At 37.9% G+C, this 14409-nt stretch overlaps 1 protein-coding gene across 2 annotated transcripts in view; it reads right to left on the bottom strand.

Annotated features, from left to right (window-relative positions):
* ENPP1 (ectonucleotide pyrophosphatase/phosphodiesterase 1) overlaps nucleotides 1-14409 on the bottom strand; it is a 58107-nt gene that overhangs the window by 27298 nt on the left and 16400 nt on the right. For both annotated transcript variants that reach the window (XM_068938328.1, XM_068938329.1), the window contains 7 exons: nucleotides 14229-14345; nucleotides 11971-12096; nucleotides 11740-11800; nucleotides 6722-6819; nucleotides 2913-2992; nucleotides 1335-1454; nucleotides 122-231 (listed from right to left, as the gene is read on the bottom strand). In XM_068938328.1, the coding sequence (XP_068794429.1) occupies nucleotides 122-231; nucleotides 1335-1454; nucleotides 2913-2992; nucleotides 6722-6819; nucleotides 11740-11800; nucleotides 11971-12096; nucleotides 14229-14345 (712 nt within the window). The remainder of the gene's footprint in view (nucleotides 1-121; nucleotides 232-1334; nucleotides 1455-2912; nucleotides 2993-6721; nucleotides 6820-11739; nucleotides 11801-11970; nucleotides 12097-14228; nucleotides 14346-14409) is intronic.

Genomic DNA, 14409 nt, shown 5'->3' with positions numbered 1-14409 from the left:
CTGTTTTTCATTTCATGTACACAGAAAAGCAGGGAAAGTTTTATCATTTCTCTGGGATCTATCCCATTGCAACATTTAATTCAAAGTAAAATATCCATCCAAGACAGAAGATTTTACATACCTATTGTATTTTTCAAACAGGTTTGGAAAGGTTCCATTAACTGCTACATCTGACCCAGGCCAGAAGAACGTACCCGCTTTTAGACCTTGATACATAGCTGTTAGCCAAATCTGCAGGAGGAGAATAATCATCATTATTGGTGGAGTTTGTTGAATTAGCTGTGTGACTGCCAGACTCAATATCATCGCACCAGTTCTGTGCCTTTTGGCAAAACTAAAAAAGTATGCAGATCACACAGAACATCAAATCTTGCATATTATCACTAACTCAAGTCACAATATGCCATCCAGCCTGATTTCATATTACAAATGCTCACATCTTTTCTGCTTCTATGGAATGGGGGAGCCAGGACAGAAGTAGAAACTACTAGCTCTCACAGACAGGAGTAGTAGTAGGACCATGGCTGAGTACCAGGAAGCAGAAATTTCTCAAGACCAGTGCAGGAGTAGGAAGGGATTGGAATGCTCCAAAGAGCTATGCCTCACATACTCCAGAATATAGGAGTAATAGTTTGGTTAACTCCCCAGATTTTACTGCAGATCTCATGATCCGCAGATTTCTTTCTGCCCTCAGTATGTTTTCCTGTCTGACTCATATGCCACTTTCTTATCAGCGGCCTGAAGTCTTTCCACTATATTCGTGTGTTTTTTTTCCTCCTAAAAATCAGTCCTCCCCACATTACTAAACAACAGTTGCATCTGTTCCCTTTCCATTCTTCACACTAGCACCCCACCTGAACTTTCTTGTGCCATTTCATTTTTATGGCAGTCTCTACAGATTTGCCAGAGCAGTATGATTAAATTGGGAGGTTTTCTTCTAAATCTGCATCTTTAGACTCAGTAATGTGGGCGGAGCAAAAACTTTTATTACTGCTTACTACTAAAACTGAGGGATCTGCTGATGTCTTCAGAGAAGCTCACTTTAAGACCACTTCACATTGAAAACAGAATAAAAACTTAATATCTTTGTTAGCTATTTCAAGCTAGTTTTCTCCTCAGATAAAATTCCATTTAAGTTTAATAAAATTTATTACACTTTGCTTCTTTGGTCATTTTGCAGCTCCAGTAAGGCAATCCCTAATTATGCTGAGTAACGTTTCTTGGCTGACTTAGAAGCACCCTCTGTACTGTTTCAAGATCACTGTGCATCCAAGTGATATTAAATGACATAGCAACAGGTTGCTGCACATTCTCAGCAGTGTATTAATACTTACAGGCTGCCCTTGGTACCACTGTGGATTAAACTTTTCTTCATTTTTAAGGGTGAAAGATGCATTTCTTTTGGGGTCGTATATCTTGTTATCAATTATACCATGAGATTCAGGATACAGTCCCTGTAATTGAGAGTATACCTTGTCGCAACGTTATAAAGAAAAGGAACCTTCTAGCTACACAAATGGATGTTCACTGGACATATTTGTCTATGTGTCTTCTACTCTACCAGTATGTCAGTTCGCTAGTGTAACACCCTCAAACATCACTGTTACCAAAAAACTATAATCCTCACTCAATCTTCACATAAAGATAGCTGTTTTATGACTCGGAGCAATGGATTTTGTGGTGTTGCTCTGCCTCCAGATACCTAGTTGCTTTTCAGCGAGATAACAAAACATTCAAGCAATTTTCTTTGGGACCAAGCTCAGAGACACTGTTTCAGTTTGTGCATTCATTGTATCTTTAGTACCACTGACTAAGCAAATACCCATGCCAGACCTTCACCAAGTGATCAAAAAACTCTGGTTCAGGCAAAGGATTTGAAAGGAGAATTACAGATCTAGCTGGGGGTACCACTATGTAAGCAGCAACAAAAGTGCTCTAAGGCATCAGCTGTTAGGTAGTTTTAAATGATTTCAAGCTGTGCTTTCACACAGACTGACTCCTTCTGATAAGAGGACGGAATAATAACACCAGTGGGACCCTGCTAAACACCACAGTCTACTGATTTTCACAAGAATGGGGATCTGAGGCAAAGCTTTATATTGCGTTTAGGGACACTCTTACATGACTCTAGAGTACGGTTGACGCTTCTAGTTGCATCTTCAAAAATGGGACATGTGGGAGGATTACACAACTAAAAATCTCATTCCTGAACCTGTGCTCCTGCTCACTTACCAAAAGGCAGCCCTGACAACCTGGGGAAAAAAAAGAAAAGATGCAGATCCTCAAGAATCTATTTGAATTTTAGGTGTTTACATCAAGAAAATGGGAAGGATCTGCTGGATTTCAACACTGAATGCAGATAGAAACTTCCATTTTTCTTTTTCCTCCCATATACATGAAGTGAGGAAGTTTATAATATGTCACAGCTTTATGACATTCCTACTCAGATTTGGACACAGTCAGTCACAGAGCCAACATTAACGTGATGTTCAAATCCTGACTTCCATTTCATACTCTTCTTTGGGTCATGCTAAGCCACATTAAAGAAGTGGAACAAAGCTGGCAATTTAAAAAGTCAGTCTGCTCTCACTGCAAGAGATTTGCAGTTTAAAGGAAGCATTTATACAAATGAGGAGTCGTAAAATGACGTGACTTTCGAACTACACGGGAATTCTTGCAACTGGTATTGGAAGAATCGGATTACTTAGATTAGATCTGGCCACTTAGCTGTACTGTTATATAATGACCATTAATCCACAATTGCATTAAAAATACAATGTATTTCCATATTCTGAAGGTAAAACACTATTATTTTAATAGTCCACACAGATATAATATATTATTCCTTTAGAGATGGCTTGATAATGAACAGTTTCCTTAATAACGGAAACAGAATATACAGGAATTCTTACTGTGACGATGGAGTAATGATTGGGAAATGTTTTTGAAGGATACACTGGTCTCATATTGGAAGTATATGTTCCACATTTTTCTAGACAGGGAAGAGGAAAAAAAACAAAATTACAGAAACTGAAACCTTTGCCAGTTTCATGCAGACATACTTAAAAACAAACCAACAAAAATAACACAGACTTATAGAAAGTTTTCATTCTTCAGTATTGTAGAGTAAATACTTTCTTCCTATACCAATTTACAAACTGACTAAATATCTAGTAATACAAATTTTAGATCTCCAAGCGATAGACTTCAATGGTCACATGAGCAAGACCTATTCCATATGAAAAGCACACACAGCTAAAATGGAGTAAGAAAAGAAATCACGCCCTCTAAAGCTGACCTGGTGTTTGGTAAGAGAACTGTGCAGCTTGAGAACAACTAGCTGCTTCACCCTGGGAGCTCCTACAGGTAAGAAAGTGGCTGCTGGCACAGTGGTGCTTTACCCTAGCTCTTTCAATCACTTGTCAAATCACCATTTATTTTGCCTACAATTTATGGGTTTGTTGCATTAAAAAAAGAAAAAAATAAATAAAGTCTTTACTCTACGATGATCATAAACTTTTCTTTACCTTGATATAATATCACAGGTTTAAGAAGAAGATTAGAGCACAGTATTTGTTAGCGTGAAGATTCATTGGCCAGACCAAAACGCTTAAGCAAGATTTACTTAAGTTAGGTGCTTAAATTTCCATAGGCAAATGTGCGGGCCCTGATTTTCAGAAAAAAATTAAGAGCCTTCATTAAAGACTTAAAAAATATTATAGGCGGACCAAAAATATTTTAACTGAAAATAAACATCCCTAAAGTAACAATCCCCTAGAAAGATGACCACTGCATGCCCTCTCAGTCATATATAGGCATTTATAAATAAATAAATAAATAAATAGGAATATATATATATATATATATATGAAAATAAAATAGAATGAAAGGTTTGATAACGTAAAAAGTTTTGATTCAAGGCACTTTGAACTCATTCGAAAAATGGATTGCGGCCTTGGCTTAGATCTCTGTTGAAACAATCAATTTGAGCTACTTAAAAAAACCCCAGCAGCCTGAAATAAATAAAAATCCTCTCAAATTGCATAGGCATCCTCTCCCACTTCTGTGTTCTGTAGTAATACAGCTGTACTCTTACCGGTACTGGAACATGCTCAATGCATTTCATCCATTTCTAAATCTCTTCTTGAGCCTGTCTTCCCAAATACTATTTTTTTTGCTATTTTTTTTAAACAGAGAAAAATATATTTAAATAGTGTTTTCTCCAAAATCATCGGGGATTTTTGCTGGGACTTTCCATTGAAGTTATATTTCCTACTTTTGGCTTGTTGCTTTTTTTAGTTGAAGATAATTGAAGATGAAAGGAGGATTTCTTTACAAACTGTGATACCACAACCTAGAAGTATGTGGAAAATGGCTTCTCTGAACCTCAAACGTACAAATTACGACTGTGTCTGGGTTCACCGAGAACTTCATTTTACACTCTGAACTTCATTCTGAATTCCTTAGCTTTTAGCATATAGCCAAAAACGCGTGTGTTTGTGTGTGTATGTAATAAAATTTGCTAAAAGTGAAATTATGATACTGTCTTACAGCAATCTACTCTTAACAAAAATCTCTAAGGAGACATCAGAATTACAGTGTAGGCATGGTGTAATTTTTAATATTTCTCTGTTATATTCTCTGTTCCTTCAGTGTCAGGATACTAGTCAGGAATGTAACAGAATGCTGTACTTACCAAGTGTTTTAAAGAGGAAGATACAGGGATTTGTTACGGTTCCAATTTAATAAGAAAGTAGGCAGAACTGGTTAAATTACTGTGAATAACTATTCACTGTTTTACAAATGTATCATTCATATATTGTGAGTCTTTCTGAACATTTACCTGTCCTATAAGAGGATAACTATGACCTTCAAAAGGACTGTTCAATATAATTCTCCAGTAATTGTCAAGCATTTCATCTGCTGTTGTTTTTAGTCCACTACAGAGGGACAGATTTCATTGTCCCTTCACGTACTCTAAAATTCTGTAATAGCACTTATGTACTCATTTCTAGAAATGCTTATCTTTATAACATGACTGCTCCTACTATTTTCAGAGCCGGCAGACACGTGAAATTAAGCACATAGAGGTTTCAACGAGCAGGCCCTCAGTGTCAAGGGATTACAAAATGTGATTTATATCCCAGCAAAACCAATGCTCATTCATGAGATGACTTTTCTCTTCTTAAAGAAAATCTGCCTCACCCGACCTTTTCACCAGCCATTTTACTATGAGGGGAAAAAAAACCTAGAAAGCAAGGCTGGGTAACAAGAAGATTGAAGATCCAGTATTCCTAAAAGACTTCTATCAGACTACAAAGAATCTTCCTACATTCCTACTCTAATGAGTACTGTAGAACAGTCGATGTAATGCAGAGATCATTTTTTCCAAGATCATTACTTATATTATTCTGTCTAAAAATATATAGTGCAGACACGGTGGTTTTACAATACTTTAAAAAAAAAATGTATGTTGTGACCATCAAAAACCACATGGTTCTGGAGAGGTGAATTGCCTTTGACAGAAGATACTGAAAGATTGGTTTTAGACAACTGAATTTCTTAGTGGTCGAAATTTATCATAGGGTTCTGTGGAAATAAAAACATAAGTTTATCAGAGAAGCCAACAAGAAAAGTTGTACTGTAGCCTATTCAGGCCAAAGAATGCAGAAGTTTTACCCATGGAAGTGGACACTGCAGCCAAGAAGATAGCACCGTATCTTGCACCTCAGTCAGGGCTATAACCACCTGTAAGCATTAGCTTCTCCTCTCAAAGCTGAAGGAGCCTTCTTAAATTGAAAATTTTGATAACTGCATCTTATGAAACTGTTTCAAAGGCCTTGTTTTTATTCATGGAACAAATATAAAAAATTTAAAACCTCAAAAAAGTCTGTGAACTGTTATCCTCCGGAACAGATCAAGCTATAACAACCACTGTCCAAAACAGCAAGTATTTTTATTGACTTATTTTTAGTCAAATTGAAAGCAGCCACCCCAGGCAGTAATTTATGAATGACAACAAGACTGGCATATTTTTCAGACAAGAAATGCCACAGGTTCTTTACAGACCACAGCCAAAAAGAGACAGGAAAACTAACTTAAGTTACTTAGACACTATAAAGTTAGGTAAGACACTATAAAACATTCAGAGAAAAAATATGTACCTATGAGGCTGTCACTACTTCTGCAAATGTTTGTTAAATGAAGTTTTTCTCCAATTCACATTTCTATCCTACATAACAGCCCTTGAATATCACCTGTTCCTAATATCTTCCTTCTGCATTCTCTTTTTCAAGTATAATGAAATGCTTTCTACATCACCTTCCATTTACCAAAGTCATTCCACTTAAACGAGGCACTATGCAAAATAAATCCTTGAAATGATATAGTCTATCTACTTCAATTTTTTTTTTCCAAATAAAAGCAACTTACAGCAAAAGAAGTCCACCCTCCTAAACACCAAGAGCTGCTTAACCATTTTTAAGGCTTCACTGAATACCCCAAATTTGGCAATCCCTTGCCTCATGCCCTCCATCTCTCTGCCCTTGCACCCCCATGTTCTGTGTGCACAGCTGTTGTACTGGGTGACAACCTGGGATTCCACAGGACGATAGTGAAGATTTAAGACAGTAAGCATAGCTGCTTCTACAAAAAAAACAGACTCCCATTGATTTTTCATGTAAGCCATCATGATATTACTTAAAAAAGGAAAACTACTCACGTAATTTGCTAATAACAGGTAGAAGTCCACCCCAAGTCCGCAAATATTCTGCTCTGAAGCCATCCAATGAAAATAGTAACACCGGGGATTTGGTAAATCTGAACAAACAGAAATTAAAGTATTAAAAGGAAAATTAGGACAAATACATTCCTCTCACTATTTCAAGAAAGTTTCCCAAGAATCTTGGAGATGTCCATTTTGGGACCACAAGTTAGGCCAAGGAAACAAGTCCTCCTAAATAGAAAGGTTCACAGGCTGGCAAAGTGGTAGCAAAATAGCCATTCTGTCCCCTCTGTTTGTAGGCTGGCATAGGAAATCCTCCCGGAGGAGAAGGATTGTGATAAGACATCCACAACAAACACGAATCAAGGTAAGTCCTGATTTCATAAACTCACATGAAATAAAGCACAAATCAGGATGCTTACATAATCCATCTGCTTTTTAACACCCTCTTAAATCTTGAAATCAGTCCCATTAGAGTAATATTCAACCCCTCCAAAAAGCTTTCTGAGCTAAGAACAGGGAAAGAGCAAAGCGGTTTAAAGCCATGGCTTTGCCTCCCTCTCTTTGCTCCTGAACAAATTGTGATTTAGCTGAAAAAGGGAATTTAGTTTTTTGCATACACAGCGCACAAAACTCTTAAGAAGGTCTAGCATATAGGATATGCTAAATCACCAACTATAACACATGTTCTCCTCCCATATTATAAGCATTACTTAACTAAAAAGAATTGAACCACCATTACTTCCCTACTCAAAATACCATCAATCTCCAGCCTGTAAAATGTGGCTCTACAATTGGAAGCCAGCTAATAACAGCACTCTAGCCTGGAACTTAGCAGGTAAATTCAAAAGATGATTTCACTTGAACTAGCAAAGCCAAATTCACCCTGCCAGTCTCCACAATAACTATGCTTTCCAGCCTTGCTCCCAGCTTCAGTCCTGTTCTTCACGCAATTTGTCTCCAACTATAAAGCATTTAAAACCTTGCATCCATGGACAGGAAGAGTCATCAGTAACTTTTTCCTTGAAATAAAAATATCCTATATTGGACCTATGGATATGAGGACATGTGAGACTGCAAAATAGCAACTTAGCCGTGTAGCAGCAACCATTGAAAATTCAGATTTGCACAAAAGAATTAAATACATATTTTACATGTCAGCTGCAAGCTCATTTTCCTTTTTATGTTTACAAAATATAAAATGATTTTTTAAAAAAAAACTTCATTATGCTTTAGATTCCCAAGTAAAACAACCATGACAGAAGATAAATATTGTAACAAATCATTGATACTTTCTCCAGTGAAATCCAAATGGGCATTTACTCTGACAAGTGAAACATGTGTAAGCCTTATTTCAGTCTAAAACAAACACGAGCATGTTAAAACGAAGATTAGTCAAGCAACCAGAACATGTCTATCCTGAGAAAATGTTATCAACAGTTTTGAAAACAGTTCAGGAAAACTCACTCCATTAGTCAGAATCATCACATAGCCTCCCATAACCCAGTTCAAATAAAACTTTAAAGAGCATTTAACATGTGGGCTTGTAGACTGGTTTTCATTGTATTTAATACCACATTTTGGAAATCTTAGTGGAGATGACAGGAGGTAGATGAATGGTCTTCAGACCAAGATTGAAGTTCTTTAGCAGAACAGAGAAACTTCATGTAACACCTTTACCCATACTGCAAGTATTTTTTGCACCACAGATTTTGATCTCCATAACTTTTATTAATACTTAAATTTTTTCCAAACAAATTGATTTTCTCCAATGTAGAGGTATTCAATAAGAACTTCACTGCCGGATTTCTTCCAATTAAATATACATTTTGAAGTAAAGATTGTTCAATATTACCAACCTACAAATGTAAGTAAAAGACAAACTTGTTTAAAACAACTCCTTAGAAAGGGACTTTACGCAACTTGTTCTGGCTTGGCACTTACAAGTAAACCGACCATTAAGGATATGTTTTGTTTGTCTGCAAATCCAGCTAGTAATCCCCTCATGTGTAAACTAAGCTTGACAAAACAGACCACTGCCACAACCAGGGAGATTGGTTTGCTTGCTTCTTGCATATTGTATACGTGCTAAAACTTACATAGTCAGTGACCTGTCCTGCGTTCAGAGAAGCAAAGCATGACAGACCACAGGGAAATAACACTGTTTGGAACAGCTCCAGAGCACTCCCCCTTGTGCATGTGAAATATAGCTTTACTCAAACTGATTTGAGCTCAGTTCTGAGATAATAAATTTCCAAGATTTCTCTCCTGCATCACTTCCATGATTTTTCTGTTGGTAGCTAACGACATTTTTAAAGTAGCAAGTGTAGCCTGTCATGAGCAAGCAGACCTAAGTCAGAACACAGAGGCTCTACTTTTGGCCCTGCCAGTGACTCCGGTTGGCAGCGTCCAAACAGTATGACAAGGGCGTTTCGCAGCTCTTGGATAAATACATATGCTATGGTCACATCCTGACTCCACACTGAAGGAAATCCAGTGGTAATTATTCCCTCCTATAAACTGGCTTCTACGCAAATGTAAGGGAGGCAAACAAGTTTGCTGTGGTCTAGCAGGTTCACCAGTTTGGATGATCAAGAGACCAGAACTGAGGATCACACTGCCAAGCTGACCTGCCTCTCAATAGCTTGTTCAAACCCTGATCATAAAAAAACAACCTCCACCCCAAAAATCCAGTTCCCTCAAAAAGCTAAATACGTTACACAGAGAACTTCCTATCTTCCCCACACATGTGCACTGCTGCCTACGCACGCTCATAAAACATAGGAAGTAAAACTTTCTTCTCCACCAAATACATGTAAGGCCTCAACAGGAAGTGTAAAGATGTGACTATTGAGTTCAGTAATGATCTGCAAATATATAGGAGTGAGCTGTAAAGAGAAAAGGAATCAACTCTTCTTCCAGTTCACTGAAGATATCATGAGCAGTAACAGGCTTAAATCACAACAAAAGATGCTAAGAGATCAAGAAAAGCATCCATCTAAGTACTAGGATAAGCTGCTTCTGTAGGTTTGAAATCCGAGAGTACTATTTCATTCCTTAAAACAGTGGGAAGAACCAGATGACTCCTGAAACCTTTACAGCCCCTTTTATCTCGTAATCTTATTAAATAACACAGGACCTAATCTTGGACAGAATGTGTTACTTAATTTTAAGCGTTTGGACAGTCTTCCTGAAAACAGTCAGATTTTTCAGATTAATCACCTCATTGAATATCGTGTTGTTATGGCTTTTGTCTACTCTGCACTACAAGAACAATCACGACTCAGAACAAAACATAACAAACCCAGCAATTTGAATCCACAAAACATTTTGCAATAACATGCATAGAATCAGAGGTGATATCTTGAAGCATTAAAATGAAGACAGAGCTAAAATCACTTGTACGCCTACTTATTCCACCACAGGAAGAAGGGAACTGCTCACAGTGTTGTCAATTAGAGGAGAGCCCTGTGTACCAATTGTCTGAGATGAATCAAAGAGTGTTTACTGCAGGCTCAACTTTGACCACACATCACCCTTTCCTGGGTTGGGTTTTATTGCAACATTACCAGTTTTGCCAGAATTAAAACAATTTTAGTGAAATAACTATGCATTCCTTTCATGCACTGAACAAAAAAACAAACAAAAATCCTAAAAACAAGTTAACCAATAGGAGTTGCTGTATGGCATTCAGGTCATTACATTGACTGCTGATCTGTACAAGACTCTTGCTTGTTTGTCTGCCCTTGGCGTGCAGCACTCCCTGATCTTATATTGAGGAAGTCAGCGTCCTAGAGCCTCTCAACCTAAAACCACAAGTTATCAACAAAAGCTTCCAGAAGCATCTGGTTATGGCCCTCCTACTTGGGAGCTTATCCGGATCTTGGATTCAAAGTTGGACTAAGAAGGTTCTGACATATCAGCAATTTTTATTGTTCTGAATCAGAATGAAAAGTATACTCATCTGGTACAAAAATATTCTTAGAAGTAATATATTGCTTGACATTATAAGTCAAATACAGTAATGAAGTGTTTTAATTTCAGTAAAATTATCTCCAGCACACCTCAAAAATCACCAGAGTAAAAAGAGTCTTTAGGTTTTTTTGACACATTTCAGTCAAGAACATAACTGAATTCAACTCCTTCCCTCAACATATTTACTTTTTTTTTTTTTTAAATACAAACTTTATTTTTCAGTGGAACACTTTTCAGTCAAAACTATTTAAGTCACTTATTTTACTAATACCTTATACACCCAAGCAGAGTTTGCAATCAACTTTAGTTTTAACGTTATTTTGAAGACCCCACAATAAAAACCCCACAGGAAATGCACGTCTTTTTCGACTGGGAAACCTTGCTGTATTCTTTGAGACCAAGTGCTGATGCCATAAACTAGATGATTTATTCCTTGCACAGCATATACACAACTTGCAGGAGCAGGCCCAGTGCGGAGCTGAGCCACAGAACATAAGGAGCCTGTAGCAGTTCACGTGCAACATTTTCAACCTTTTAACAAGGTATTTCAGACAGTTTGTAAATGGATCTATCCCTCTATCATTGCAAACAGCACAATAATCTGTCCACATATGGCAACTCTGAGGTTGGAACAGACAAGGAAGTAAGACTTGACCAGGAGAAAAGCAAGTGCTAAAAGCCTGAGATTGCAGAGTGGGCCCCAGAATACTTGGGACAGTAGGTATTGGAGCATATCTGGGACAATAATGAGGCTGGCATGAGAGAGTGCTGTCCCAGACAAACCTAACCATGAAAGATGGAGTAGGTTAAGTTTTGTAAGTCAAGCGAATGCTGGTATACATGAGTGCTGCTTAGGCAGAGCAACCTGGTCTGTTAGTTAAACGCTACCAAACACTGGCTGAGCAGGTATCCTGACTGTTTGGTAGCTGCTCTCACTGTTGAGAAGAAAGGCAGGTCCCAGGGAGACAGAGTGGGGAAATTAATCTTAACAATGAAACATAAGCAAAGAGTAGAGCTATGCAAATATACAATATCCTCACCCTTTTGGACACTGAGGTTCAGTAATGTCCTCACACTCTTCTTCAACCCAGCTTGCCTCTCCTTAAAACAAATGAGTGCAGTTTATTTTTCAAAATAGTATATTCTTTTATTGATAAAAGCAAGTTTTTTCACTTTATTAGATGCTTTAATTATACTACATCCTTATTCCTCTTCAAACAAGCATGAGTACATATAAGAGAGATTGTAGGAATTTTGGAGGGAGTATTTACCTTTACAGACAGCATGATAATTGACACAACAATCTTTATTTTCCACACAATCATCTGAACAGGAGCAATGATATTCTGGTCGTCTCTTCTCTCCACACCTGAACTTATTGCAGGTCCATATGCGGGCTACAAACAGACACGAGTACAGAGACTGATACTAGTATAAGAGCAGAATTTAATTCCATGTTAAGTTTTGTCTCAGATGTATACTCACAGAAAAACAGCATTCAGGTATCTCACACATGCATAATATTGTAAGCCTTGGCATTTTTGGAAAGCCAAGGCTAGAAGCACCCAAGGCTAGATAATCCAGGTGCATAGAATACAATTATGCAGCATATGGTTTTAATACCATAGCTCAGAAGAGGTCAAAAAATAGTCTTTTTACAGACTTCCATAAATATCCTTAAATTCAAATGGGTTTAATCTGGTAATTTAATCTGCTAAATGCACACCAGGAGGGGGAACTACACACATCCCCCCCACCCTCACCCTCCTCAAATAACCCCCAAACAAAAACCTAAACTGGAGCCTGAATTTGATATACCTGGAAAAATACTGAAAAAACAACAACTTATTCTGACTTGCACTGAAGTCAGAATGGGTTTTACCATTCACCATCAGGCACTCCAGCTTCATTCATGATCTTCGGCACAGGTGTAACTCTGCTGCTACGCAAGCTCACAGGAGTCCTACTAACTTCAACTTCACTACTGTTTTAGTAGGGATTTTTTTTTCTGAATCCTATTGCTTTTTCCTGAACAGAATATTCCAAAACATCCTATCATTTGAAGATGATTCTGTTATCAGGTTTTAATTACACATGGATCTTCCACAGTCACTAAGGATAAACATGAGCAAATTTACTCACTGAGTGAATACCTAAGTGAAGGTCTTACCAGAAACGTGGAAGCCAAAGCTAAGTGTTTAGCGCTTCGAATTAGCGATTCCTGCTTAAAAGCATTCTCAGCAGGCTAATAACCAATAGAATTTGGTTAGCCTCACTTTCAGGCATACAAAATTCGAGTAACTCCAAATATCAGGAGACCTTTTCTTATGTGAGAGAACAGAATCATAGATTCTGTTATTCTAGTTATATGATATTATATGGAAAATTAGAAACCACTTCTCCACTGCTGTTAATTCTACTGATTTAGAAAGAACTTCATCTAGCAAATGCATATGACATCTCATTTTTAGGGGTGAGACAGACTCCCCTGTTTGTTTTTCAAGAATTCTTAAACTGAGAAAGAACAGTGGAAGCATAGAGTAAATCTCGTAAGTATTCCACGAGCAAAAAGCTTCATGCAGTTTAGAGTATCTTTGAATAATAGTCAGTTGAAGCAGATATCTGAGCTCAGTTTATTCATTAAACAAAAAAAACAAAAACACCACAGACCACCACACATACAACATTGGGATGTTTTATTTCAGGGTGAGAGTATATTAGTAAGATTTTTAGATAAAGGGTAGAAAAACAGTAATTAAAAAAGTACGCATCATATTAAGAATTAAGGCAAAAATAGAATAGAGACTAGTTGACTTCTCAGTTCAACTTCACAGCTGACATGTGACCCTTGCTTCACACTCAAGCGGAGGAGTAATAGGGCACAAAGCCTGAGTAGCTGGGTAGGGAAAGGCAGCAGCTTTCACAGAGCTGCTCTGTCCTTCCCCTTTTTCACAGGGGTGATGACTGACAGAAAGATACAGTGTGAGGAATCACTCTTCTTCTGACTGGCTTCAGAATGTGCTGGTTATGTATTTGATGCTTGGGACAATGGATATCACTGTTCTCTCACTCCCAGGCAGAAAACAAGAGGCTGATTGAGACCAGCAGTCAGTGTTTCCTGGTCTTTAAGGGACAGTGCAGCAATACATTCCCTCACAGCCTCTCGCCCCACAACAATTATGGAAAAGCCAAAAGCCTGACCAAACCAGTAGGTTGTATAATCCAACCAGGTGAAATAAGAGCTTTGTGTGTAGCAACTGCTACACCAGAGCCCTGATATTTTACAGGGGTCCCCAGTAATGCCATCACCACTGTAACTCCACTTGTTGTGGCAGAGGGAACACAAACACGGGATCATCCCTGGTATCAGAACCAGTGCATTGCTTAACCTCCCTGTCTCTTGCACCCTCAGAGGATCTTAAAAGTATCAGGAGACTACAGCTATCTGACCACAACAGTGTTGCATATTCAGAGTTGTCTCATGATACAGAGTATGTAAGCTTGCCTCCATAATTTTTTCCATCCTTACCTGGTTGTATACATGCTTCCTGGTAATCTAAGCAACAGTTTCCAAGCTTGATGCAATCTCTATCACAACGGCAGCTTCCAAATGTCCTTTCAAAGCAACGACCTTTGCAGGTTTTCACTGTAATATTGGATAGTATTAGACGTCAGTAGCTGAGCCTGAATTTGTCAATACGCCACACAAA

This window comes from Struthio camelus, chromosome 3 (assembly GCF_040807025.1).
Source record: "Struthio camelus isolate bStrCam1 chromosome 3, bStrCam1.hap1, whole genome shotgun sequence".
Taxonomy (NCBI): domain Eukaryota; kingdom Metazoa; phylum Chordata; class Aves; order Struthioniformes; family Struthionidae; genus Struthio; species Struthio camelus.
Note: the sequence above shows the minus strand (reverse complement) of the source record. Positions and strands in the feature narration are given on the sequence as shown.